A 25,272-nucleotide genomic window follows, 5' to 3' on the forward strand; every position below is an offset into this window, starting at 1 on the left:
GAAAAATGGTTAAGTTTTTTTAAATTGAATGTGAGCTCAGAATTTGTTTTGGAGCGAACATTGCTCAAATCGGGTTAAAATTTTATGAAGATAAATTCGATGGCTCATGGTGTGCAAATGTTATAATAAATTTTTTTGGATGCAGTAAAAATTTAGTACAAGTTCATGATGTTGTATCAATGAGTGGTTGGGTTAGCAATTGGTTGAATTGGTGTGTTGCAATGGTGAGTTACGTTCATGAAGTGGAAGATTAGGAAGCTAGGAATGGATATCTATGAAGTTTGGTGTATGATGAATGAGTTTTAATTTTCCTTGATGGTTGTGTGCTTGTAAAATGACCAAAGTAGGTGTAATTACGTTGTTTCTCATATTTTTTTCACGCAGTAGGGACCGTCGGGCGCTAGCTTCCTTCCATCAGGCCTTAAGTCTCGGGTTTTAGTTCCGCCAGCGGTGGTTTTCTACCGTTGGGCGCCAGGTCTCGGGTTTTTGTTTCGCTGGTCGCCATGTTCTGGGTGTCGAACGTCACTGATTTTTCTAGTATGTGCAGTTTTCATAAAATTATGTTTTCCAATTCGTTAACCATCCGATTTAACTGAAATTTTGACAGCTAGTCCATAACATGTTGTTCTTCAGTTTGAACAGTGTGATCTTAGTTTGGAATTCTGTAGTTAGAGATATATTATACACATGATTGTTGGTTTTTCATAGTTGCATTGTGTTAATATTTTGTTGTAATAAATTGTGATAGGCTTTGTCTACAGTATATTGTATGTTGGGCTTGATGATTGATTTATGTTAAATACAATGATGAGGATTGTATAATGTCAATGTGTTTTTATACATGTAATGATGAGGCCTTGATGTGCATGAGTGTTATCCATCATGAATGTGTATAATCATGTGATTATTGATTTATGTGTCATGCTGAGAATTATATGTGCATACATATAAAATGGTATGATGTGGCATGATGTGAGGAGATGTTGTATGAATGAGTATATATAGGTGGTGGGACAGTTTGAATTCTCTAATAGCTTTAAAGCCAGGATAGTTATTTTACTTGGAGGGCTTTGTTGAGTGAGGGTAAAAGGATTTTGTTCATCTATAAGTCTTTAGCATGAGCTTAGCAAGAATGCTCCTACCAAGGTCTTTGTCGAGTAGGTGGAGTTGTTGTTAGTAAGTCTATGGAAAGTACGGGAAAATAATTTCTAAGAGGCATTGGTGCGCAAGAAGGGTATAATGGTTGGCTATGAGAGAATATCATACCGTTTGGTATTACTTGGTGGTAATATGTTGATGGGTTCATGTTGTGGTGTTGAGAACATGTAACAATCGATATTATGAATGCTTTCATGTTACATTATGATAATGCTAGGTGAGTGTATGTTGATATGCATGTTATGTGATGAGATACATGGTTAACTCACCCTTACATGTTTGTGGTTGTGGTTTCTACCTACGATGATCGTATGACTAATGTTAAATTGGAGAAGATGTTGATGCAGATACTGTTGGAGAAGCTTAGCGATGAGGAGGTTGCAAGGAAGCTTTTGGGAGTTTTAAAACATTTGAAAATTTCCTTTTAAATAAAATGTAATAGTTTAGTGGTTTTTGTGTTACATTTGACTTGAAGGAATTAGTGACACTTTCGGATTGACGATCTAAACAAGTTGGTTTGTGAAAAATGTTTTATTATATTGAATAAAGTTGTTTTAGATAACTAAACTGATAGTTGTCATTTTGAGAATAAATAATTGTGAAGTTCCTATGTAGTAGGATGGTATCAAACGATATGTTTGAAGTTTTGAAAAAAAAATTGCACTTGGCATCTCTAGGGGTGTTATAGTGCACCTTCATTTATGTTCCTTCCCTTGATTTGATTCCTGATTACACTCAAATCCATCGTAATACTCCAAATAAAAATGTAGTTGTCGAGCCTTGAAAGGGGTATTAACCTTTTTCCTGGTCAAGCAACCACAGATAGATCAAGTAACCCTTCAAAGTCAGTCTTAAAAGATGATGTCAAAGTCTTACAGAAACCCATTTGAAAAGAAAACTTATAAGAATCTTTAACAATATCTATAATGATATCAAAGTCTATATTGATATTTCAAATTAAGCCACATTTTTAATGTTCAATATTAATTAACAAATATTTGAGGAAATAATTAACCCTAACAACAACAACTGTGTTGGTTGAATGTCAAGATTTTTAGGATCTTTTTTAGAGTATAATTGTAATTGCATATATTAAGAATATATGTGAATTTAGAGTGATTTCAATTTCAAACCATGAAAGAAAAATATGGAGAAGGCAAACTTATAGTAAACCTTCAACAACTCCAATTATGCTCATTTTTCTTGCCCAATCTAACTAACTTTCCTTAGCAAGTGGACCATGTAAATTTGTGAACAAGCTATGATTAGGCATGTAATCAAACATAATCAAACTTGCATCTCTTATTAACATCAACTCTTTTTTTTGTATTGATTGCTACTTTTTATATTAAATATTTACGTATCAAAGCATCAAGAAATTTAAAGGTTGAGGCTACCACTCCTACGATCTAAATCACTTTTAGGATCTTTCTGGTAATTTATGCACATCAAGATAGATAACACCATTCCTTTTGTGCACTTCCCATTTACCAAGGATCATGACATATATAAGTTGTTGCTAGTATCTTCTAATTCATTCAATCAAAAAAACTAAAGGAAAATATCAAGAACACAATTTCAATATGAAAAATGTAGTTGAACCAATTATCCTAGTCATGAATTAAAACAACCCAGAAACAAAAAGATGGGGAGAAAATAAATCCCCATCAAAGCAACAATAAAAAGAATATCAATGATGATAATCCAATTAAATATGACATGTTCCAAAGTTCAAACAGTTAATGAGGAAGCACTTACTTCATTCCAATCTAGAGTGGCATGCTCTCCTCTAAAGATTCACGATCTTGAGAAATCCAGGGTAAAAACTATAATGCTTGAAGTAAAATTATAGTAGCTTCGTTGGCATCACTTCGACTGCCATAAACAAACAACAAATATTTAAAATGAATTAGGAAAAACCATAACTATAATCCAACAACATAAAAGCCTAAAACCACGAACTTTCTCCTCGACCATAAGCTTGATTTCTATCAAAACATATAATTGGTATTAGATCAAGAATGGAAATGGGAACAACTATTGTTGTTTTCACACTCTATATAACATCACGTTGGTTATATATTAGTTAATCAGAAAATAGAATGGTTAGAATCATATAAAACTTGCCATTGAATACTCAATTATCATCTAGTACATGAAACTTGAAACTAAATTATTGTTACATTTCATCCTAACAAATTCTATGCATACTAAAGAAATGGGAATAAAACTATAAAATGAAAACGTACCTGCATAGGACTTGCAGCTACCAATAAACCAGCTACTCCTTCACCTACAACACGTCCATCAGAGCTTGCCAAGGATACACCCATGCCACCATATCTGCTTCGTATTTCTCCACTTTCACTAGGCATGAATGAGCCAAATAAAGAAAGAATTTCAAACAGTCCCTGAAGAAACGAACACCAAGAGAGATTGGATTTCTTGTTGGATAGAATGAAAAGAAGTTAACCGGTGGAGCTAGAGTTTTGACTTTGTTTAATGAAAATTGACAATAATGGTTAGAAATATGTGTCTTAACCCTTTGAATGGTTTCAGTCAACCACATGCTTTTTAGACACCACATTGCATGAAATTAAGACATTGAAAGATTGCATAATTATTCAAGGAAACACTTTTAAAATTCTATTACTTACTAAAAAATGCTGCAAAGTTTATGTTCAAAAGGAAGATTCAAGAGGAATAGGTATAACATTTAAGAGAAAGAAGTTCTCAAAACATAAATGAAAAAATAAAAATTAGGAAGAAAGTGTAACATCCCGTCAGGATATTACGAATTTAATAAAATAAAATAAAGTAATTAATTTCAATGCATTTAATAATACCTCATTTCCCAAAAACACGGGAAATTTAAAACATTCTTATTAATTCCAAATATACTCAAAGTTCGTAAATCATAAAACTGAACATAATTACAAAGCCTCTCATCTGAGGTTACAAATTATTTCAAGACAAAAACATGTAAATCTCCCAGACTATCCCCTCTCCGCGGCTAAGCCTCACCAGCTCCACTACATCATCACCTGCTAACATGTACCGCGTACACGATCATCCCCAAACACAAACAGATAGGGTGAGCTAAAATAATAAGAAATAATTTTTCACCAAACATATATACATTATATACATTAAAAACAAATCTCATATTTTGATCCCCATGGCCACCACCATGCGTGATATCATGGCCACAACCATGAAACATTAACACACCTTAAGGAAGCCTCGTTACCTTCCTTCCACATGGCCACAACCATGCCAGCAATGTTATACATCTCCTAATGATTTGCTCAAGGTGCTTTGCTGCCACACCTATCGGCCACAACCGATAGAGCACGTTTGGAAACCATACTACGGATCACACACCTTAACGCCAAGTGGAGTTCCCAATTACGAACATAGTTCGTAACGTCCTAGGACTACCAAACTCGTCAGCATATCACTGAGGAGGGCAATCCATTTGGACCCATCCGTACTGGCCACAACTAACACACTCACACCGGCAACACTCGCCAACCTGAGCCACAACTCAAAGGTTCCTAGTGTTCATCCGCTATCCCGAGCCACAACTCAAAGGAAGTCATTCCGGGCCACAACCCATAGAATGCCACGTGCTTCACCCCTATCCTGAGCCACAACTCAAGGATACGTTCTGGGCCACAACCCATGGAACACCAACAACCCCACCATCGAGATATCCTTAGAAGCCTTATAGACCATGCTTTACAAATTCCATCTCATACCATTAATACAGCAATAACACATGCCTTGAATGCACAATAGCACCCTCGGTTGCTTAGGCTAAACGCCTTTGTTTAACCAGTCCAGCCTATCTCGCTTAAGCTAGACCCACTAGCTTGGGCGAGCCTCAAACCCCTCTGCAGCTACGAAGTCTCGCTTGGGCGAGACCCTCACTCGCCCAGGATTAAAATGCCTCGTCTAGGAGACGAGTTCAACAAAGCTACGAACCTTCCCTCGAGATCATGCTTAAGCGAGAGGCTCTCGCTTGAGCGAGACGTACTTCCGCTCAAAACAGCAATCAATCACGCCTGCGCGAGATGTTCAATTAAACCACACAAACACGCACGAATTCTCGCTTGGGCGAGGCACACTCACCTAAGCGAGATGACTTGTCGCCCAAGACCAAATCACCCCGCCTGAGCGAGATGGTCGAGTAGGGAAGGTTTTCGAGTCCCTGCATATTTCGCTTAAGCGAGCCTGGCTCGCCTGAGCGAGACATGCAGACTCTGGCACTGTTTCACGCATACAACAACAACATACCAAATTCACACTCCCAAATCATGCCAACCAATCCAGAATAATGCACCAACTATGTACACACAATTCAGACCCAACATGAATCCCAAAATGCATGTTTAAAGCATAAGTTGCACTGTCAGTACCCAAACCCTCATTATTTCCATACAATTGCATAAAAAGTTTGATCCCATGCCACAAGAACAACCAGTACAACATCCCATCAATTGAAGCACAAAAATTTGGCTACACACACAGCATAATCATGCAAAACAATACAATTAAACCAGGATTTCGAGTTCAGCTCCCCTAACCTGAAATTGGGAAATTCCTTTGATCACCAAGGGCTTGCCTTATCACCACTTCAATTACCCCTATCTAATTCTCTCAAAATTCTCTATTTTACCTTGGATTCGTGCACCTCACAGAGCTCTCTGAAAACAGCCTCTCAAAACCCTTTTCCTCTCTCAAATTTTGCCTTTTAAAGGCCCTAATGCTAGGATAAAGCAAAAAAACGAAATTGGGTTTTGTGATGGAGTTAATTGCATTCAAGTCCATTATTAGTTGTTTTCTTTTTCAGCCACTCTTGGCTGCCCCCTTTTTGCTAGGTTTCCTCCACCCTTTCATATTCAACCCACAACAAATTTTTAAGCAAAAAGAGTTAAATCTGACTCACCAAGGTTCAAACCCCATGACCTTACTAAAGCCAAATCACAGCTAAACCACCAAGCCAATTAATGTTTCATGTTAATTCATACACATTTACCATGATGTTATCACCCAACACGACCATGTATAATTTTAAAATAAAAATAAGTCAACCAACACACCAATAACACTCATAGGACTCGAACCCAAGTCCTTTCACACGTATAAAGTACTCTCAACCAATTAAGTTAGTACTTTTCCATGTCATACCCATTAGAATTTAATGTCATAAATAAGCTACCTAACCGCATTTATTAATTAATTATTTATTTAATTAATTAAATTTCGCGGATCTTACAGAAAGGCATGCAACCTTTAAAAATTGAGATACTCATGAAAAATGACTTTTTGTCTACTTTTGAAATAAAGATTACATAATCATTGAAATAAAGAGAAGCTAGTTTGCTTTAAAATTTTGAGTAGAAGACACTTCTATAGGCAAGAAAAAAATATAATAAGGCATGGTAAAAAATTTAAAAACCATGATATTGGAGAACAAAAACATCACACCAAACCATATTTAGAAAACACTTACAGTGCATTCCACTTTGAAGAAAATAAGACAACATTGAATAGAGTAAGTGATTATAATGGTCCAACTTACCTGCCAACTTTAGTCAGATCCCAATGCAACTGTAAACGAAAAACTTGGAAAAATAACTCTCAAATTTAAATGCGTATAAAATTTTAGATAAATAGACTAAACTGCGTACAAAGTTTATAACCCATAAAAAATTTAAATGCGTACAAAATTTTAGATAAACAGACTAAAATGCATTCAAATTTTAGAACCTATTAAAACACCTTATGCAGTTATAAGAATATTAATTCTAGAAGTAAAGCCTTTATCCAAAATCCTTCCTTGACATTCTCTGTCATCCTTAGAATACGAAGGTCCAAAACTATGCACTAAAGTTGTACTACAACTACCAAAAGCATGACCTTATTAGAGTCTCTAATTTGCAAAGTAACTACAATAACTAACATCCATTTTAATTACATTTACAAATCAACTCTTGCAAATTATGGCACAAAAGAACACAACTTACTACTACCTTTCACAACTTTAACAACAAGAGTAGACACATACACTCTTACATAGGACTCTCTAGTGATGAAGAACGGGATAGGAAAGAACTTAGGGTATATAGTTCAAAATCACTGATTTTTTAAAAAACATAGAAAGATTATATGTTAGAGCATTGCGACAAACACAAAATCGTTGCTTCAAATAACTACTTAATATCTCCTAGCTGTTTCCTTTAATTACCTTAAGAAGAAGTGAATTCCATTGAGAGACAATCTTTATGTCTCTAATTGTGTAATTAGTTTCATTCTTTGAGTATGACAACCTAACACCAGTAGGAGAATCCAAATATATAATATTGCAAACCTATAATATAAAACAAAATTACATTCAAATTGATCAGAAGAAAACATAACCACTAAGTAAGCATTCTAGATCTTTGAGTAGCTTACAAAAATAAATAGCAATTAATCAATCCTACATCAAAAATTAAAAATATGTTGTTATTTGGAACTACAATAATTGAGGAAACTCAACCAGCTGATGAGTTAAATCATCCCCAAATAAGGAAGATCCAAAAGAGTCAACTAACACATATTAAAAGTTTTACACTAAAAGTCAGTTGCAAAATATGGAAAATCCTGAAAAATACACAATAAAATTTAATGATTTAAATAGGAAACAATGCAGTGAAGAAAGAACATCGCATACAGCTAAATTGAGTGCTATTAAATAATGGAGAGACTGAAGTCAGATCTATTATTTCATGCAACATCAATCAACTCAATGGACAATACACTCTCTATAAACCAATCTCAAAAGCGAGAAAGCAAAAATTACTTTTATTCCCAAGCAACCAAAAGAAGAGAAGGTTAGACAACATGGTTAAAATAGTAAATTACTAAAATTTAAGCTCACATGCATCATTTTAAAAACATGGGAAATTAACGAAACACTAGTACATTTTACGCTTTCTAACTCGGACTTTATGCCTCGGTCATAATGCAAACGAGGCATATAAACACGCAGTGGCAGTTTTGTAATTTATGCAACATTTTATGCCCCTGTTACTAATTAACCCGAAGCAGAAACTAGTTTTATGCCTCGGTTCTAAGAGACCCGAGGCCTAAAGCCTCTCTAAAATTTCCCGCTTCCCACTTTAAATTTAAAACAAAAAATTTATGCATCGGTTGATATTGACCCGAGGTAGTAAGGCCTTATATGCCTCGGTTGTTTGAACCCGAGGCAATACAACCCGTTAAAATCGCCAGCCTTAGGCCCAAATTTATTTTTTCAATCCTTTGGAAACCCTAAAGCCGCAAACCCACCAAGCTGCTTCTTCACCCTTCATGCCGCAGACTCCCTTACTTCATCATCCTTCATGCCGCAGACTCCATCAAACCCAACACTTCTCTTTCTCCTTCATTTCTATTCACCCTTCTCCATAACATGCTTCTTCCATCTTCTTCTCATTTCAACCTTGCAACTCATAACAACGTGTGTGGAATGCTTATTGGCCGCGAGGGCATGACGAGTTTGGCCAAACGCGGAGAGGACGACGAGGACGCGTGCGGGAGGGAACCACTTGCTCAACACAGAACACATACAGAAAGAGAAACTCGCAGATTTGAGTGTGGTTGAAGATTGATTGGACTGGACCCTTCCACATCTGAATCCCTAACCGAACCCTCTAAACCGGGCAATAGCGGTGGCCGGAGCACCAAGCACGTTGCTCCTTCGTGAGCCATGGCAGTGGTGCCGCGCTTGGTGGCGCGTTCACTCTCGTGCGAAGGCAAGGTGGAGATCGCGCTCCGATTTCTCAGGAATGTGGACCCTCTCCTCTCCCCTCTAATCGACATTCACCAACCCCCAACCTTCGACAATTTCCACACTCCCTTCCTTGTCCTTCATTCATCTTGTTTCCAGGGGTAAAATCCAGTAATCAGTATTGTATTGTGATGGTTTGATAGTCTCTGTTTTGGTGATTTTGTGCAGGTGATTGCGATTGGATGGTGAGGTTTGTTAGGAACCATAACCGGTGATGGAAGGACGCATTCCAGAACCCCGTTTCTGAATTTTTTTTTAATTTTAAACGTCTTAGGCCTCGGTTGCATCAGAACCGGGGCAATAATAGAGAGATATGGCTTCGGTTCTCAGTAGAACCAAGGCATAAAATAGATTTTCTACCTCGAGTAACACCCGAAACCAAAGTCTAATCCTTTTTTGCCTCGTTCACATATGCCTCGATTCTAAAACTGAGGCATAATAGCAAAAGTAACCGCGGCCAAATACCTTTACCGCACTAGTGAAAAAACCTATAAAATGAAGTTGGATTATTTAACTAATTTCCAAGGATAATTGTTTTCATTTTATATATATATATATATATATATATATATATATATATATATATATATATATATATATAATACTATAGACATTTCATAAATATAGTATTGGACGTTATCATTACATCTTCATTGTTAGTAATTTGACGATATAAATGAATGAAAATTAAAATATGTATACTTTTAAATTTCATATTGAAAAATTGGTTAATGATACAAAATATATATGAAGTTTCCAATTATAGAATTTCTTGGCATACACGACTCATAATAGAAAAAATGAAAAAAAAAAGTATACTTTGAAAAGTAGAGTTTTAACGTATAACGACAAAAAAGATATTTTAGACTTTGAAATAACATTAAAAGAAAAAGAAAAATAAAGTTCCAATTTTGTTCCTCGTAAATTTACGATATTAATAAAAAGGAATATAATAGCCTATAAATGACAATGCAGCTAATACAACACGTCCCATGTCTGGTGAGTTCTGCCCCAACACATCACCCAATAAGCTCGTGACAAGTAACAGAGAAAGATAGGCAGTAAAAGAAATGGGTCTAATTCCTTCCGATGGCACACGTTCCCACGTTCTTCTTTTCCCGTTCATGTCAAAAGGGCACACCATACCCCTTCTACACTTCGCCAAACTCCTACTCCGCCGTTCCATATCGGTCACCGTCGTCACCACCCCCGCCAACCACCCTTTCATCACGGAGTTCCTAAAGGGAACCGCCGCCTCTGTGGTCACGCTGTTGTTCCCCACCGTCACAAATATCCCCGTTGGTGTTGAGAGCACGGACAAGCTTCCCTCCATGTCCCTCTTCTACGAGTTTGCCTCTGCCACTTCAGCAATGCAACCTCAGTTTGAACAACTCCTCCAGACCCTTCCACGGGTAAACTTCATGGTCACCGACGGCTTCCTTTGGTGGACCCTAGACTCAGCCACTGCGTTCGGAATCCCCAGGTTTGTCTACTACGGCATGAACTGCTACAGTTCAAGCATTTGCATTGAAGCAATGAGGAAGGGGATTCTTAACGGCTCCCAACCCGACAACGAGTTAGTCGCGTTGACTCAGTTCCCGTGGATCAGAGTCTGCAAAGAAGACTTTGACCCTTCCTTCAGAGACCCTAACCCCAATAATGATGCACACACGTTCAACATGAATTCAATATCATCCACACATCGGAGCCATGGCATGTTGTTCAACAGCTTCTACGAGCTTGAGTCTACCTTTGTTGATTACGTGAACGCGGGGGCCTCTCCTAAAGGTTGGTGTGTTGGCCCTCTGTGTTTGGCTGAATGGACGCCGAAGGTTTACTCTGATGAAGGTCTGAAACCCAGGTGGGTAACGTGGTTAGACCAGAAGCTTGAAGAAAAGCGCCGTGTTGTGTACGTAGCGTTTGGGTCGCAAGCTGAGATTTCAGTTGAGCAACTGAAAGAGATAGCATTGGGGTTGGAAGAATCGGAGGTGAGTTTCGTGTGGGTGATGAGGAAGGAGGAGTGGGGTGTTCCTGATGGGTTTGAAGAGAGAGTGAAGGGGAGAGGGATGGTGGTGAGAGAGTGGGTGGATCAGAGAGAGATTCTGATGCATGGGAGTGTGGAATTGTTTGTGAGCCACTGTGGGTGGAACTCGGTGCTGGAGAGCGTGTGCGCTGGGGTTCCTATTCTGGCGTGGCCAATGATGGCAGAGCAGTATTTGAATGCGAGAATGGTGGAAGAGGAGGTGAAGGTGGGGCTCAGGGTGGAAACGTGTGATGGATCAGTGAGAGGTTTTGTGAAAAGGGAAGGGCTGAAGAAGACGATGATGGAGATGATGGAAGGGGAGAAGGGGAGAAAAGCAAGAGAGAAAGTGAGGGAATTGGCGGAGAAGGCAAAATTGGCTACGCAAGAGGGTGGTTCATCGTGGTCCACGTTAGAGTCACTTCTTAACGAGACATGTGCTTCTCAAGATAAAGAGTGATCTTATTTCAAAGTTTCATAAATAAGGATATAATAAATTAATCTCTAAAGCAACTTTTATATCTAAGAATTAACTAGGGTTTGCATGTTGTCTCTAATATATATAATCGTATTTGTGGTGCACCAATTACTATTATTTATTTGTCTTTAAATTGTTATTTCTGTATTCCCTAATTAAATAAAGAATACCATCTATTAATTGTAGATCTTACTTTTTTTATCCCGTGGTGAACCTATGCTCTCTACATGAGACGTGCAAGTGCACCTTCTAATTTTGTTCAAACTATTACCAATTAAAAGTTGAAGATTGAGATTTAAATAATTTATAATTGTTTAACTAATTTAAGGTTTCAGATCCGTCATTAATGAAGATGGTGGTTTACACCGTAATAATAAGTCATGAAAAGTGAATTTTAATAATTAAATTTGACAATTTTTTAGAATTTGATGTAATATTTTTATGTCATTTTTTTATTTTTTTGTTTTCTCATTTTTTATTTTACAAAACCATTTAAAAAATATTATAAGAAAAATTATCAAAATATTACTGTTCAAAAGTCATAAATTATAATTATAATTAAATATTTTTTTTATTTAACTTTGAATAAAAATTGAAATTAGATTTCCTTTAACATGTTTTTGTTGAATTATCAAAACTCTTTTGTTTTTTAAGGTATCAATGTCACGTCCTACAATGATATTTTAAGAAAATGTTTATAATGTTTACTATGATAATAAAAAATAATAAAATTATTATCAATATTATTTTATTTCATATATTTTTATTTTATTATTGAAAGTAATTTTAGTTTGGAAAATTAGTTAAAAAAAGTAATTAAATTTAAAAATATCATTTAAAAAGTAAAATTAGTAATTTTTTATCTTAAAAATGATTATTTAAAAAATAAAATTATACATAAGAAAAAAGTCCCGGTATAATTTAACAATCTAACCCATTTAGTAAAATGATTATAGTTGAGTTTGGTTGATTATAAATTGTTTTTGTCTTCCTCTCCTTAAATTGGGTTTTCCACACTCAAACATGTAATAATAATTTTGTGTAGCAAGAGATATTGTTAACTACTAAAAAAAATCATCAATTGTGAAAAAAAAAATTTGTTATAAGGTAAACAAAACCATGCATGTAAGCATATTTGTTAATATTTCCCGGTCAGTTCAAATCAAACGTTAATGGTAGATGTGTACTTCCTAACATGCAATTTTTTTTTTCTATGATAATGAAACTCGTTGGAAGTTGGCCTTTTTTATGTGTGATTGTTATGGAGATTTTATATCTTAATTAACTAAGCTTTGTTTGTTTTGAGAAGTATTATTATTTGTGCGAACGTCTGAGAATGGATTTTTGAATGACTCTCCGTGTAAAAGCAATTAAAAATTATTTAGTACTTAATTCAGTAACCTTTTAAAATATAAATAATTAGGAAAGATAAAATTAGGATGACAAATTATATAAGATCAGTAAGACAAACTAATATTTTTAGAAATATTTTTATAATAATTTTAATAAAATTAAGAAGTGTCTTATATTACTCCTACAAAAATTTTATTCTGACTAAATAGATTATATTTTCTATTTATTCTAAATTAGTTTTACCTAAATAAATTTAATTTTCTATTTAAGAGAACAAAATAATCTTATATTTTAATTTAATAACATATTTAAAATTATTTTTTAATTTTATTATAAATAAGTAATTAAATTTAAAAGATAAAATAATAAAATAATCTATATTAATAAAAATAATATACTAAAAATGGTTACGAAATTAATATTTTTAATTAACAGATATAAATAATCTGAAATTGAGTAAATTTAGTGGTACCCACTTATGACACCAGCAATAAAAGTTATCTCACCGTAAAAAGATACGCATCTCAGGGTGACTGGCTGGAGTGACCGGGAGACAAATGCTAGATAATAGGGACCATAATAATTGGATTCAGACAATGTGTTACAGTCTGTCACTATGAAATTCAATTTAAACATAAAATTTGAATATTTATAAATTTAAAAATATATTTTAAATTTTAAATTTCATTTTTAGTATGATAACCTTCTTATTAAAATTTTAATTCAATATAAAATTAGTTAGTAAAATTAGACATATAATTTTTAAAATACTTAATATATTTATTTTAATTATTTAAAATTAAAAGAAACTTTTAAAAAAATAAAATTGCTTTAACGTCCGAAATTCGAATAGTCCCTTCGAATAAATCACAAGATAATTCATTTCTTATTTATATAGTGAAATAATAAATTGGATTCATATTAAATTAGTGAAGATATGATGAGATGGTAGTAAATTAAACGTACGGTATGAATTGACTTATATCTAATGGTGGCTAGAACACTCAGACAAAGATGTGACTTGTTAGAGCGCAGCATTTACAATTAAGAACTAAATTCTCATATAGTGTAATAATTAATATCGATGAATGTCTACTAAAAATGCCTTGTTTGTGTATTTCCAATTCAAAACCAATCCCTTTGTACGCAGCTCATTTTAATGCATGGGTGTGGGACAGAAGCCTTTTCTTTTCCAAAGAAGTACGGATGACCACCTTTTTTTTAAAAATGAAATAGAATTAATTTTTTAAAATTTTTGTAATAAAATAGATATAAGATTTATTTTTTATCTTTTATCTTTTGTAAAAATTTAGATTAAAGGTTAAATATATATTTTTTAGAAATAGATATAGTATTGTATTTTTAATCATTTTAGGTATTATTTGAAAGAAAAAAAATAATAAATAATGTTTTTTTTCTTTTTAAATTTGTTGATTTAAAAATAGATTTTATATTGTGTAGTAAGTTATTTTATGTGTAATTTGAAAATATAAACGTCAATTTAATTTAATTTTTTTTTAATAATTTGTGTAGTATTAATTTTTCTGAATAGGAGTAATTGGGTGTTGTGTTTGGAATCTTTCCTTTGTGGACTTTCATTTCATTGTGGATTCTGTATGTGGGGAGTAATACTGGAATAAGTGGGGAGTTTTTCTTAATATTATGAACATCGCTAATAGTTTTTGTTCTTGCAGAGAACAAATAAGATAGGTTAGGCACAAGCGTCACCTTACCACGTAGTCCGTTATCTCCTTAGTTGGCCTCTCCCCAGTCGATACATGTCGGCTTGAACCCAGGGGGGGTTACCTGCAGAAAAGTCTTCGAAGTTCAAGTCAGTCAAAGCTCTTAGAGAGTCAAAATCAGTGATTAATGAATGCGTACCTTTAAATGATGGGGTCCATGTGTATTTATAGAGCATTAATGGCGTTTGACCATTTCATAGGCTGGGCCTTGACTTGGGCTCTAGTTTGGGCCACGAGTGGGCCTGGGCCCTAACCCAGGCTCGTGAGACCTTTTGAACGCGGGGGCTTCGACATTCGCTAAGTTATTGGAGTAGTCGGCCTGGGCCTTAACCTTACCAGATATGCTCGAGTAGTCGGTCTAGACCGACTACTTGCCTAGATGGCTTTTGTTGGTGATATGAGGTGCAGGATGTCCTCTTAGACATTCAGGTTAGGTTAAAACCGGTACAAGTTAGGCTAACTTGGCCTAGCCTGGGTACTTGACGGTCTCGATATGTACACTGTTTACTTGGTCGGGTTTGGCTAGGTACGGTACACCAGTCTCCCAGTCTTGTCCGATATGAGTTATCGGTCAAGGATGATATGTGTTGATAAGTTAGCGAAACTGGTTAGGTGTGATACACCAGTCCCCCAATCTTTAAGTGTGGTGAACAGTGTTAAGGCTTAGAATTTGTAACCGTCAGAAGGTAGGTGAAAGGGTGTCAGTTGGTCAAATCGAAAAGTTTTGGCGCCGTCATTTTGAAGTGTCATATCTTTTGCAATGATGGTGTCGATTGGTCTGTGGTATGGTTTTGGCGGGAAGAGGTTCGTCGTTTGGGATTGTGGGCTATAAATATGTGTTTGCAAACAGATGAGGGGTTACTTGTTTCATTTGTGAATTCTGAATTTAAAGACCTTGTGCTCGTAAAAGTGTCCGACTAGTCCTCAATTTCGACCGACATCTTCTCGTAAAAAAAATGAAATCAGGTATGTCCAGTAGTGGTAGTGTGTCTTCGTCTAGTAGTAGTGAAAGTACTGAGTCATATAGAAGTAAGGATGGGCGACTTGGCGGAGAGGGTACGAGTTTTGGAGTTGTTACGAGCGGGATGCCGATGGAGGTAGTGAGGGAGGTTCGAGAGGATCCTCCCGAAGAGTTGGAGGAGAGTAACTGGCCGGCCAAAGGCGGCTATGGGTGGGTTGCTGCTGATGTTCGTGATCAATCATCTTTATTCAGGTGGTCTCGTCTGTTGAACTCTTGGCTGAACTGCACACCCGTTATGTCCAGGGGTGTCAGTGGAGACATTGTTTCGCTGGAGAGGGTGAGTGCCGTCGACTGGGTATGCCATGGGTAGGAGGGGGCTACCGAAAAATTCTTCTACATGTATATGTGCCACTTTTCTCAGCTTCATGTGCGACTGCCCTTAGACGATTTCACTTTGGGCGTGCTGCGGGCGTTGAATGTGGCACCTACGCAGCTACATCCTAATAGCTGGGCCTACTTGCAGGCCTTCCGCATTCTGTGCGAGTCCTTATATTTGGAGCCTACTCCCTATGCTTTCTTATACTTTTATCACACCAGGCCCCGGAGGCCGGCTACTTGGCTTTCTTTAATCAGTCGCCCCAGTATCAGCAGACTGGATGCTTTCTCCCAATCTTTCAAGCATTTCAAAGACGGGTACTTTAAAGTAGTCGTTAAGGAAGGGGGTAAATCTCATTTTTTGAATGCGGATGGGAGTACCAAGTTTCCCTTTTGCTGGACCAACAATCCTTCTCGATATAAAGACATGGGAGTGGAGGAGTTGTCGGCTGGTGACAAGGAGGTGGTGGGGATGTTGTTGAAATTTGTTGATAAGTTGCCCACTAAGGGCCTAGTTAGGGTTTATAATTCGGTGCATCCGATAATAGATATTGAAGGTATCTGTTTATTACTTAAGCTGTGTTAATAATACTAAGTTGTTTTGATCCGAGTCGTGATATGTTATTGCAGGGCATATGGCGCAATCTGGCAAGAAGAATCTGGCGCTCTTTCAATCACTAAGGAAGGAAATGGCCGCTAAGGCCAAGGCGGCTGGGAAAGCTGACGTTCCCAACCTGCAAGAATCAGTTGTGGAGGTGCATGTACACGACGGGACGAAAAGGAAAGCTGAGCTTCCGCCTCGACCCGGGAAGGGCAAAGACTTGAAGAAGATAAAGGCAGCTCTTCTTGGGACGGCTAGCGGGGCGGGGTCGACTAGTGGAGAGAAGTTGCCTGAGGCCGGGTTGATCGAGTTGCCGGAGATATCTGTTAGGAAGGATATCTCGATCGACCTTTCGGATACCGTTGTTAACTCTATTGATAACATGGAGGTGGATCATATTGTGAGAACAATGGTAGAGTTTGGAAGTAAGGCCTTAGTCCTGAGTCGGCGTGTAGGGTCTCTTTACAGAAGGGAAGTAAAAGAGGTGGGGGAGTTGCAGGGTAAGGTGGATAAGCTTGAGGAGGAGAAAACGGCTTTAGAAAAGGAGAAAGAAGGCTGGGAAGCGGAAAGGAAAAGGTTGGCAACATGGAAGGTGCGTTGCTTGGACTCTGAGGAAAAGCTAAACAAGCGTATAGGGGAGTTGGAAGAAGACTATAAGGATTTGAAGGATAAGTATGATGGGGCTGTTGGGGAACTTGACGATTTGAAGAACAGCGTCATCCAAGAGCATATTAATGGTTTCGAGAAGGGGTTGCGACAGGCGGCCTTTTTCCATCCGGAGGTGGATGTCTTGGATTTGAGATTTGACGTAGATAAGGACGTAGTTGGTGGGAAGTTGGTGAGGGAGGATGAGGGGGATGCTGATGAGGTGGAGGAGAAGGCGGCGGAGGAGGAAAAGGATGCAGGAGCTGTCGTGGGGGTGATGAGACCAAGGGGATGTAGGAACTTCATTTTTTTATAATTTGAAACTTGAATTCTGTTTGTAATAATCCGTACACTATTTTACTTTGCCCTTAATATGATGAATGCCTTGTGTATGTTATGTTTGTTATTGGATGTCGATAACTTGCGTGATAGTGGTGCGTTAGCGGATGGAATAATTATGAGTGGATGTTTTGGTGTAAGGGTGTTTGACCCAGGCCGCTTACTTGGGGTAAGGGTGGAGAACTAAAACGAATGAACCAAGATTAAAGGGTGTTCGACCCAGACCGCTTACTTGGGGTAAGGGTGGGGAACTAAAACGAATTAACCAAGATTAAATGGTGTTCGACCCAGGCCGCTTACTTGGGGTAAGGGTGGGGAACTAAAACGAATTAACCAAGATTAAAGGGTGTTCGACCAAGGCCGCTTACTAGGGGTAAGGGTGGGGATTTAAAACGAATGAACCAAGATTAAAGGGTGTTCGACCCAGGCCGCTTACTTGGGGTAAGAGTGGGGAACTAAAACGAATTAACCAAGATTAAAGGGTGTTCGACCCAGGCCGCTTACTTGGGGTAAGGGTGGGGAACTAAAACAAATTAACCAAGATTAAAGGGTGTTCAACCCAGGCCGCTTACTTGGGGTAAGGGTGGGGAACTAAAACGAATTAACCAAGATTAAAGGGTGTTCGACCCGGGCCGCTTACTTGGGGTAAGGGTGGGGAACTAAAACGAATTAACCAAGATTAAAGGATGTTCAACCCAGGCCGCTTACTTGGGGTAAGGGTGGGGAACTAAAACGAATTAACCAAGATTAAAGGGTGTTCGACCCAGGCCGCTTACTTGGGGTAAGGGTGGGGAACTAAAACGAATTAACCAAGATTAAAGGGTGTTCGACCCAAGCCGCTTACTTCGGGTAAGGGTGGGGAACTAAAACGAATTAACCAAGATTAAAGGGTGTTCGACCCAGGCCGCTTACTTGGGGTAAGGGTGGGGAACTAAAACGAATTAACCAAGATTAAAGGGTGTTCGACCCAGGCCGCTTACTTGGGGTAAGGGTGGGGAACTAAAACGAATTAACTAAGATTAAAAGGATAGAGTCATAAAGTAGGGAACCCTTCTTTTTATTTATTGAATAGGGGTGCCTCGTTAAAACCTCCTTGGCCAAAACCCTCCTTAGGGAAAAAAGACCAAGTGAGGAAAAAGAGTACACCCGTGGTTACAAGTATTGGTTAATTATGATACATATTTAGCTGAAGTAGAACTTGAGGTGGGATACATTCCATGTGTTGAGAATCTCTTCCCTAGATAATTGTTCCAAGCGATAAGCCCCTCCTCCTGCGTCTTCTCGTATGCGGTATGGGCCGTCCCAATTGGCGGAGAACTTGCCATCCTTCTTTCTAGCACTGCTGGCCATTCTCCATACTAGGTCCCCGACGACAAATGATCGTGGGTGTAGGTTTGCATTATATTTCCTAGCAGCTCATTGTTTGGCGGCTAGATGCGTATTTGGGCTTTTTCTCTGAGTTCGGGAAGGAGGTCGAGATGTAAGGCCATGTTTTGGTGGTTGTGAGTTGGGTCGTATAGTTCTCGGCGCAGGGATGGTTCGCCAATTTCTATTGGTATCATGGCGTCTGCGCCATAGACTAGGCTGAATGGGGATTCGTTTGTTGATGATTGGGGGGTGCATCTGTAAGCCCATAATACTTCTATTAACTCTTCAGGCCATCGGCCTTTGGCGGTATCCAACCTCTTGCGTAGCTCTATGAGAATAACTTTGTTTGCTGCTTCTGCTTGCCCATTGGTTTGTGGATGTTCTACAGAGCTTGTGATGTGTTTGATGTCTAGGCCGATGTAGAATTTGGCTAACTCCTTGTCGATAAATTGTCGACCATTGTCTGTTATGATGGTATGTGGTACACCATATCTGCATATAATGTCCTTCCACACGAACTGCTGGACTTGCTGGGCCGTGATGGTGGTCAGCGGCTTGGCTTTGATCCATTTGGTAAAATAATCGACGGCTACGATTAGGAATTTTACTTGCCCCTTGCCGGGTGAGAAGGGGCCGAGGATGTCCATTCCCCACTTAGCGAATGGCCATGGGGACAATATGTGGTGTAGTTGTTCTTGTTTCTGATAGATAAGGTTGTCGTGCTTCTGGCATGGCTTGCACTTCCTGACATGATCCTGGCAGTCCGCTACTATAGTAGGCCAAAAGTATCCGGCTTTGAGAACTCTTGTGGCCATGGTGCGTGCGCCTAAATGATAACCACAAATTCCTTCGTGTAATTCTTTGATGATATATTGGGCTTGCTCTGCCGTGACACACTTAAGTAGGGGTTGGCCGTATCCGTGTTTGTAGAGGTCATCGCCTACCATAGTGTACCTGGCGGCCTTAGCCAGCCAAGTTTTGTTCGCGTCGAGGGGGGGTTGCCGGTTTTGAGGTATTGAATGTAAGGGGTGTTCCAGTTTTGGGTTTGGGTGGGGGTGATGTTGTTTGATAGGGTGTGGGTTAACGTTTGGCAAGTGTGTGTGATGGAAGGTGTGGAGAGTGTTTGCTGTAGTAGGGATCGATTACGGTTTTTGAGTTTGGTACTGGCTAATTTGGAAAGGATGTCGGCTCTGACGTTGTCGGTTCTCGGGATGTGTTCAACGCGGACTTGTTCCAAGGCGGATTGAATAATTGCACGGACTAGATGGTAATACTGTTGGAGGATGGGGTCTTTGATTTGGAATTCGTCATTTAGATGACCTACAGTGAGTTTGGAATCGGTTTTGCATGTTAACTTCTTGACGCCGACTTCACGGGCTAGGGAAAGGCCGGCGAGGATAGCTTCGTACTTGGCTTGGTTATTTGATGTTTTGAAAGCAAAGTGAAGAGATTTCTCGATGAGGATGTCGTTGGGGCCTTCTAAGACGATGCCAGCGCCGGCACCCCTTGGGTTTGAGGAGCCATCTACATGAAGTGTCCACTGGTCCTCAACGGGTATTTGTTATAGGTCATTGACGAAGTCTAAGAGACACTGGGCTTTGATGGGGCTGTGGGGTTCATAGCGAATGTTGAATTCTGACAGCTCCACGGCCCATGATGACATGCGTCTGGCCAGATCCGGCTTTTGTAATATTTTTTGGATTGGGTAATCGGTCTTGACGGTTATGGTGTGGTTTTGGAAATATGGGCGTAGACGGCGTGCGGCGTGGACCAAGGATAGGGCTAGTTTTTCTACCATCTGGTACCTGGTTTCAGGATCTTGTAGTGTTCTGCTCACGAAATACACAAGATGTTGCGTGCCTTCTACTTCTTGGACAAGGGCTACGCTGACGGTATGGTCGGTGGCTGTGATATATACCAGCAGATGTCTGGTTTGTGGAGGATGGGGGTGAGGTTAGGGTTGTTTTGAGTTTCTGGAAGATCTGTTCACAATCATCAGTCCACGTGAACCGGGCGGATTTTTTTAGGAGCTGGATTATGGGTTGAGTTTGTTCCGCTAGTTTGGGTAGGAAGCGAGAAATGACCGTGAGGCGGCCGATTAGGCGTTGGACTTCTTTGACAGTAGTGGGGCTGCGCATTTCGTTGGATTTCTATGCCGCGTTGGGTTAGCATGAAACCAAGGAATTTACCCCGGTCGACGCTGAATACGCATTTATCGGGATTTAGGCGGAGGTTATATCGGCGCAGGGCGGAGAACACTGCTTCCAAGTCTTTAGCGTGTTGATGATGGCTTGGGGACTTGACGACCATGTCATCGACATAGACTTCGACACAGTGTCCTGTTAGATGGCTGAAGACTTTGTCCATTAGTCGCTGGTAAGTTGCCCCAACATTTTTGAGGCCGAAGGGCAAATAGAACTAGTTGGCATCATTTGTGATGAAGGCGGTCTTGTGCATATCTGTTGTGGCCATGGGGATTTGGTTATAACCTGAATATGCATCTAAAAAGCTAAGCACCTTGTTTCCTACCGCGCCGTCTACGAGTCGATCGATGTTGGGTAAAGGGTAGGCGTCGCGAGGGCATGCCTTATTCAGGTCTGTGTAGTCTACGCACATCCGCCATTTGCCATTGGCTTTCTTTACCAAGACAACGTTAGAAAGCCAAGTGGTGTATTGAGCTTCTTCTATAAACCCTGCGCTCAGTAACTTGTTGGCCTCTACTTTGGCCGCTTGTCTGCGTTCTTCCCCAAGCTTGCGCTTTTTCTGGGATACGTAACGGGCTTCTTTATATATCGAAAGCTTGTGGGATGCCACCTGGGGGTCTACTCCAGGGAGGTTGGTGGCTGACCAGGCGAAAAGATCTGTGTTATTGATGAGGATGGGTGTGATTGTGGCACGCTCATCAGAGTTTAAACTGGTGCCTAAATTGATGGAGTGGCCATTGGGGAGTTCCAGGGGAATGGTGTCCTCGACTAGTTCGAGGCGGACATCCCGGCTTATTCTAGGGTCAAGCTCCTCGCCAGATAGGGCTATGCGGGAATCAGGGGGTCGTTCGATGTGGTTTGTTTGTTGGATTGGAAGTTGTGGTCTTAAACTTGCCATATAGCACTCGCGTGCCAGGCGTTGGTCACAGTGGATGGTCAGGATGTTGTCGGATGGGGCTGGGAACTTCATGGCCAAGTGAGGGGTAGAGACGACTGTGCCAAGTGTATTGAGGGAAGGACGGCCCAGGAGTATGTTGTAGGATCTTGGCACATCGACTATAAGGAAGCGGATTGGGATGGTTTGGTTTGGGTTCCTTCCCGAAAGACGGTATGGAGGTCTATGTAGCCCCAGGTGGATACTTGTTCGCTAGAAAAGCCATATATGGGCTCATCATATGGTATCATGGCGGCGTCAGAAAGTTGTAACTTTTGGTAGGTGGCCTAGTAGAGGATATCAACTGAGCTGCCTTGATCCACAAGGACTTTCTTAACGGCATAATTTTCGATTTCAACGGTGATGACCACGGGGTCGTCCTGTTGGTGGTCGAGGCCGTGGAAATCGTCATCCGTGAATACGATGGGGGGCATACGACGTTTGTGATAGGAATGAGTGATATGGTTGATGGATTGTACATGGCGGAGGTGTCTTTTTCTGGCAGACAAGGTGGAGCCTCCACTTGCGAAGCCACCAGAGATGGTGTTAATGGTGCCTCGTAAGGGGGGGTCGACAGGGGTAATGTTGGTGTGGGCGGGCTCTGGCTGTTGGTTGTTGGGTTGGGTGGGGTGGCTATTGTGATGGGGGTCGTTTGGTTGGCGTCGGTGGTCATGTCGTGGGGGGTGGCGGGATCGAGAGGAGGAGGAATGGTCATCCCTACGGATGAAGCGGCGAAAGTGGCCAGCACGGACCAGTTCTTCTATTTTATCTTGGAGCGCTTTGCATTCTTCCGTAGTGTGACCATGGTTGCGATGGTACCGACAATACTTGGTCATGTCGGCGTTAGGAGGTGTGGTTGTCTTGCGTGGTGGGGGAGGAGGTCACCTTGGAGGGCTTAGTCTAGGATGCGGGAGCGAGCGATTGTGAGGGGGGCGTATCTGGTGAAGCGAGGTAGGCGGGGTTCGCGTGGGCGGGAATCAGGGCGCGGGTGAGGTTGTGGGGTGGGGTTGGGGGTGGGGTTGGAGGTGTTGGCGGCGTAGTCGTTGCAGAATTTGGTGTGAAGGGTTTGCATTTCCTTCATGCAGACGTAGTCGGCTGCACGTAGCTTGAGTTCGTGAATGGAGGTGGGTGGGTGGAGGTAGACGTTGTTGGCGAAGGGGCCGGGCTGTAGGGTGAGAGTCATACATTGGAGTATCATCTCCTGGTTGAGGTGTGGTGTACGGAGGGCGGCTTTACTGAACCCAGTCGATACATGTCGGCTTGAACCCAGGGGGGTTACCTGCAGAAAAGTCTCCGAAGCTCAAGTCAGTCAAAGCTCTTAGAGAGTCAAAATCAGTGATTAATGAATGCGTACCTTTAAATGATGGGGTCCACGTGTATTTATAGAGCATTAATGGCGTTTGACCATTTCATAGGCTGGGCCTTGACTTGGGCTCTAGTTTGGGCCACGAGTGGGCCTAGTGTAACATCCCTGGCTACCCCTCCTCGGGTCCCAGAGGCTGTCAGGTTACTACAGCCCGATGCACCCCAACCCCTCACCCTTCTCCGTCCATTCATACTGGGTGGGTTGTTGCCAATGGGGATCGAACCCCCAACCTGACCTTTAACACCTCTGGCTCACCAGCAGATGCTACCAGTTGCGCTGCAGCACAACTGGTAGCATCTGCTGGTGAGCCAGAGGTGTTAAAGGTTAGGTTGGGGGTTCGATTCCCATTGGCAACAACCCACCCAGTATGAATGGACGGAGAAGGGTGAGGGGTTGGGGTGCATCGGGCTGTAGTAACCTGACAGCCTCTGGGACCCGAGGAGGGGTAGCCAGGGATGTTACACCTGGGCCCTAACCCAGGCTCGTGAGACCTTTTGAACGCGGGGGCTTCGACATTCGCTAAGTTATTGGAGTAGTCGGCCTGGGCCTTAACCTTACCAGATATGCTCGAGTAGTCGGTCTAGACCGACTACTTGCCTAGATGGCTTTTGTTGGTGATATGAGGTGCATGATGTCCTCTTAGACATTCAGGTTAGGTTAAAACCGGTACAAGTTAGGCTAACTTGGCCTAGCCTGGGTACTTGGCGGTCTCGATATGTACACTGTTTACTTGGTCGGGTTTGGCTAGGTACGGTACAATTTTGTTAATGTAAAATATGAAACTTGAGTGTTAAGACAAAATGTTCGTTGTCATTGTATCATAGAAAAAAACTATTTTCATTACCACGAAATTGAAAAGCAGCTGTTTTGGATGGTGTAATGAAAAGATGTCCCTTAAAGTATGTATAAGGTATGTGAGGAGTCTTGTTGGATAAAGTTGTGAGTTATTCTTATTATTTTGAACATCAGTTGCAGTAATTCAATGGAAAGTATAAAAATGGAAAATATAAAACTTAAGAGTCAAGAGAAAAATGTTCATTGTAATCATATGATAACACAATAATATTTCTAAGACTACTAAATGTTAATTGGATGGGGATAATGGAAAAAGGTCTCATAACTAATGAATGAGGTAGGTAGGGACTAATGATGGATTAAGTGGGGAGTTACGATGGACATTTTGATATTGAGTTATGAACAACAAAAGTAAATTATTTCCATGACGACCAAATTGAATAGTAGCTTATTTGGATGGTGAACATTACAAATTATCCCATAAGTAACGTAAATGGTATGTGGGGAGCCGTGTCAGATTAAATGGGGAATTATTGTAATTTTTTTATTATCGGTTGCAGTAACTGAAAATATGAAACAAACATTGGTACTAATGACCAAAATATCCAACATAACTTCCCACTTCATTGTTCTTCACTCCTCAATTTCGAAGATAGTGTGACTCGAAAATTCTAAAAAACCTCATGGCCACATTACCTAACATTTAATGTCATGGTCATGGAAATGAATTTGTACTATGTTAAGGTTAGTGTGAGGATATTATGTTCACAATGAAATTTGATTTTTATATAAAAATTGGGTAATGAACACCAAAATAGTCATCACAACTCCCCACTTACTACCTCTGTACTTCCCATTTACAAACAATATCAATATTAGCACAATTTCAAAAAGGTCCACCGTCCACATAACCCTTTATGAAGTGGTAAAATTATGTATCTTTATTCGCACACTATCCCAATAGCGTTGACAAGTCTTGTCCAAATTGCAAGGTAAAAGTAAATTTCTGAATTAAATATCAGCCTTGGCACCTCCCAATAAAGTTGACAAGTCTTGTCATAATTAGAAGGTGTAAGTGAGGCCAATTATTTGAGAT

General features: G+C 39.9%; 1 protein-coding gene across 1 annotated transcript; it reads left to right on the forward strand.

The window, feature by feature from the left end:
• The first annotated feature begins 9,972 nt into the window (after nucleotides 1-9,972).
• On the forward strand, nucleotides 9,973-11,685 carry LOC114183918 (UDP-Glycosyltransferase superfamily protein). Its single transcript, XM_028071098.2, has one exon. The coding sequence runs from the start codon at nucleotides 10,066-10,068 to the stop codon at nucleotides 11,473-11,475; it is 1,410 nt and encodes a 469-aa protein (XP_027926899.1). The 5' UTR covers nucleotides 9,973-10,065; the 3' UTR covers nucleotides 11,476-11,685.
• The last annotated feature ends 13,587 nt before the right edge of the window (nucleotides 11,686-25,272 follow it).

This window comes from Vigna unguiculata, chromosome 5 (genome assembly GCF_037176805.1).
Source record: "Vigna unguiculata cultivar grain cowpea cultivar isolate G323 ecotype 2 chromosome 5, ASM3717680v1, whole genome shotgun sequence".
NCBI lineage: Eukaryota > Viridiplantae > Streptophyta > Magnoliopsida > Fabales > Fabaceae > Vigna > Vigna unguiculata.

Bases quoted from the DNA above. Each gene is read 5' to 3' on its own strand.
- LOC114183918 (XM_028071098.2), top strand. From the start codon at position 10,066: ATGGGTCTAATTCCTTCCGATGGCACACGTTCCCACGTTCTTCTTTTC.